Genomic DNA, 2,687 nt, shown 5'->3' on the forward strand with positions numbered 1-2,687 from the left:
ACACACAGACGCACGCACGCACGCACGCACGCACGCACGCACCTGTGGTGGCTCTATGATGAAAAGTGCCACAATAATCCCAAGCTGCAGCAGTATGAGTAGGAAGGCGATGACCAATTGTGCGCAGGCGGACATAAAGCGCGGTTTCTTGGTGCAGATCTTCTTCTTGCTGCCTGCCAGGATCCGGGCTATACGGTTGGTCTGGATAAAAAATAGATCAAATGGTGATGCAGGCTTCACTTAAATTAACTGTAGATAATACCGCTTGCGCTGGTATATAACATTAATCCCCTTCTTGTTTTGTTCCGATTTTAAACAACAACCTCAGCCTACACACACAGATCCCAAACTTCTACCTTACCTCCCTTACAATTGGCAATCATCCAATCTCTGGAGGTAGCTCCTTTACACCTGCCCTTATCCTTCTATTTATGAGAACAACCTAAGAAAAACATTGGACTATGATAGTTGTAGTGTCTAATCAAATGTGTTTGTTTGCAACATCATCGGCAGCTCTCTCTGCCAAAGGCTCCAACGTATACAGTGCTGCATACTGTATGTTCCTCCTTTTGTCCTCCGACTCCTCTGTGTGTGTGATATAAAAGAAGTTAGTGATCTTCAACAACTAATTTCAGTTCTGTTCTATTGGCAACTAAATCTTCTATACAAGTGTATCTCAAGCCCAACATCCTGTTTCACGTGTTAAAAAATGGGAAAAACAGAGAATTTTCAAGCCATTTAATCAGACCTTTAATGGGAGTGTGTACGGATAACTTTTTAAGTTTCATGAAATAGTTATGCCGTATTGTGGAGTTTCTGAAAATTCTGATATCAAACTAAGCTAATGGTGGAACGTTGTGGCTTTAACTCCCAATGTTTCGCAGGAAGTGAAACATGACACAAACTTATTACTTGAACTGTGTATATTTGTTCCTCTAACTCCTGGCAACAAACAGAAAGGAAAGTACCTTGGTGACCAGGGCAGAGTAGCTCATGGCGGGGGACAGGCCAATTCCCAGCCGCTGGAGGTAGCAGTAGACTATGTGGGGTTTGGCGATAAGGGTGAATGTGCACAGGTAGCCAAGACATATTCCAACTAGGATGATGTAGCAGAGCTCACGACTGGATGACTTGACCACAGGAGTGTCCCAAAATCTACAAATGGATCAAATTATATCTCACAAAATTGATAAAATGGTGCAGTATAGGACCCCCTCGAAAACAAGATGCTTCCTCTCAAGGGGTTATCCTCCTAACAATCATTTTCAAATTCAAAAGGTATTGCTTTTGTTTCACTGATATATTCAATAAATAAGTCTTGCTGGTTTCAATGAAGAAATGCTATTTTTGTATTTGAATGATAAAAATATATTTCTATATTTTCATGTTTTAATGTATTTGCATTCTGCACCACACAAGAAAACATTTTGTCCAATAGTGTCTGAATCTTAACAAGATATCAGATATTTATTCATTGATGTTGTGAACAACGTGACCATTTTTAGCAAAACATATACACTCTAAAAATCCCGTTATTAAAAATTGACCCAGTTTGGGTCAATATAGCTATTTCTTTAATACCCAACATTTGTGTTTGTTCTTTAATAATGACATGCACGTTTTAACAAAGACCTATATTAAATTTTCGTTTGTTGTTATATGTGTTTCGTCGTATAAAAAATAACACCAACGCCAGGTCAAAACAACCTCTTGTAGTTTTCCACCCATGGGTTGTGGGGTAAAGTTAATCCATTACTTTATAAGGGTATGTTATTGCTATAGACCAAGTTGGATTAATTTTGACCTATTTATTTTTACTATCACGACTAGTAAAACCGTAGACTGTAATTACTTGATGAAGACAGAAGTAACAAAAAGTGTAGCCATGAGGCCCAGGCAGGAGAAGACCACTGCAGCAATGGGCTCTGGATCCCCCCAACGCACATACTGCACTGGGATCGGTTCACAACCTGCAGGACACAGAGAGATCATGGGGGGTGAGGAAAAGAGAAGAGCTAATAAGAGGATGTGTATCCATGTCTTTGCATTTTACAGCTCATAGCTTGATGTGGATGCAGCAAAAGAAATTACTATTACAGTAACTGTGTGGACAACAATTGTCAGTTGTTATGTATAAAATGCAGTGAATTTTGTAAAAAATGAAAGGGATCTGTAAGGGAGAAAAAAGGGATCAGAAAGAGATGGATCATTGTCAAGAACACACACAGCGGTTCACCTATGGAGATTACACAATAGAAAACTTCCTTCATGGGTTTGTTTTCACATTATAGTAAAACAGAAATATTGTGGGAGACAATAAATGTTTATAAAAGGGCAGGCAAGGGGTTTTAAACAGTACATGCGTGCACGTACTATATAGAGTACATGAGCTCCTCTGGCCTGTTTGGAAATCTTGTATTTGAAGTAATACATGAAGTAAACACATAAAAAGTAAAGTAAAAGTAAACACATGAACAAAGTGGATTTACCAGTGAGGTCATATGTGGGCCAGAAGCCGAGGTCGCAGGCTCGACAAGTGTACTCATCAAACACAAACTCGTTCTCCTTGCAGGGAGTGCAAGTCCAACAGCAACTCACCTCTCCTTTACGGATCACCTGGAGACACACAGACACACGCACGCACGCACACGCACACGCGCACACGCACACACACACACACACACACA

General features: G+C 40.2%; 1 protein-coding gene across 1 annotated transcript in view; it reads right to left on the reverse strand.

Annotated features, from left to right (window-relative positions):
* Positions 1-2,687, reverse strand: part of grm5a (glutamate receptor, metabotropic 5a) — a 22,081-nt gene that overhangs the window by 4,708 nt on the left and 14,686 nt on the right. The window contains exons 11-14 of the mRNA XM_032533261.1: positions 2,490-2,616; positions 1,853-1,970; positions 969-1,155; positions 43-201 (exon numbers count right to left, since the gene is read on the reverse strand). Coding sequence (XP_032389152.1) covers positions 43-201; positions 969-1,155; positions 1,853-1,970; positions 2,490-2,616 — 591 coding nt within the window. The remainder of the gene's footprint in view (positions 1-42; positions 202-968; positions 1,156-1,852; positions 1,971-2,489; positions 2,617-2,687) is intronic.

Source organism: Etheostoma spectabile, chromosome 13 (genome assembly GCF_008692095.1).
Source record: "Etheostoma spectabile isolate EspeVRDwgs_2016 chromosome 13, UIUC_Espe_1.0, whole genome shotgun sequence".
In the NCBI taxonomy this organism is placed as follows: Eukaryota; Metazoa; Chordata; class Actinopteri; order Perciformes; family Percidae; genus Etheostoma; species Etheostoma spectabile.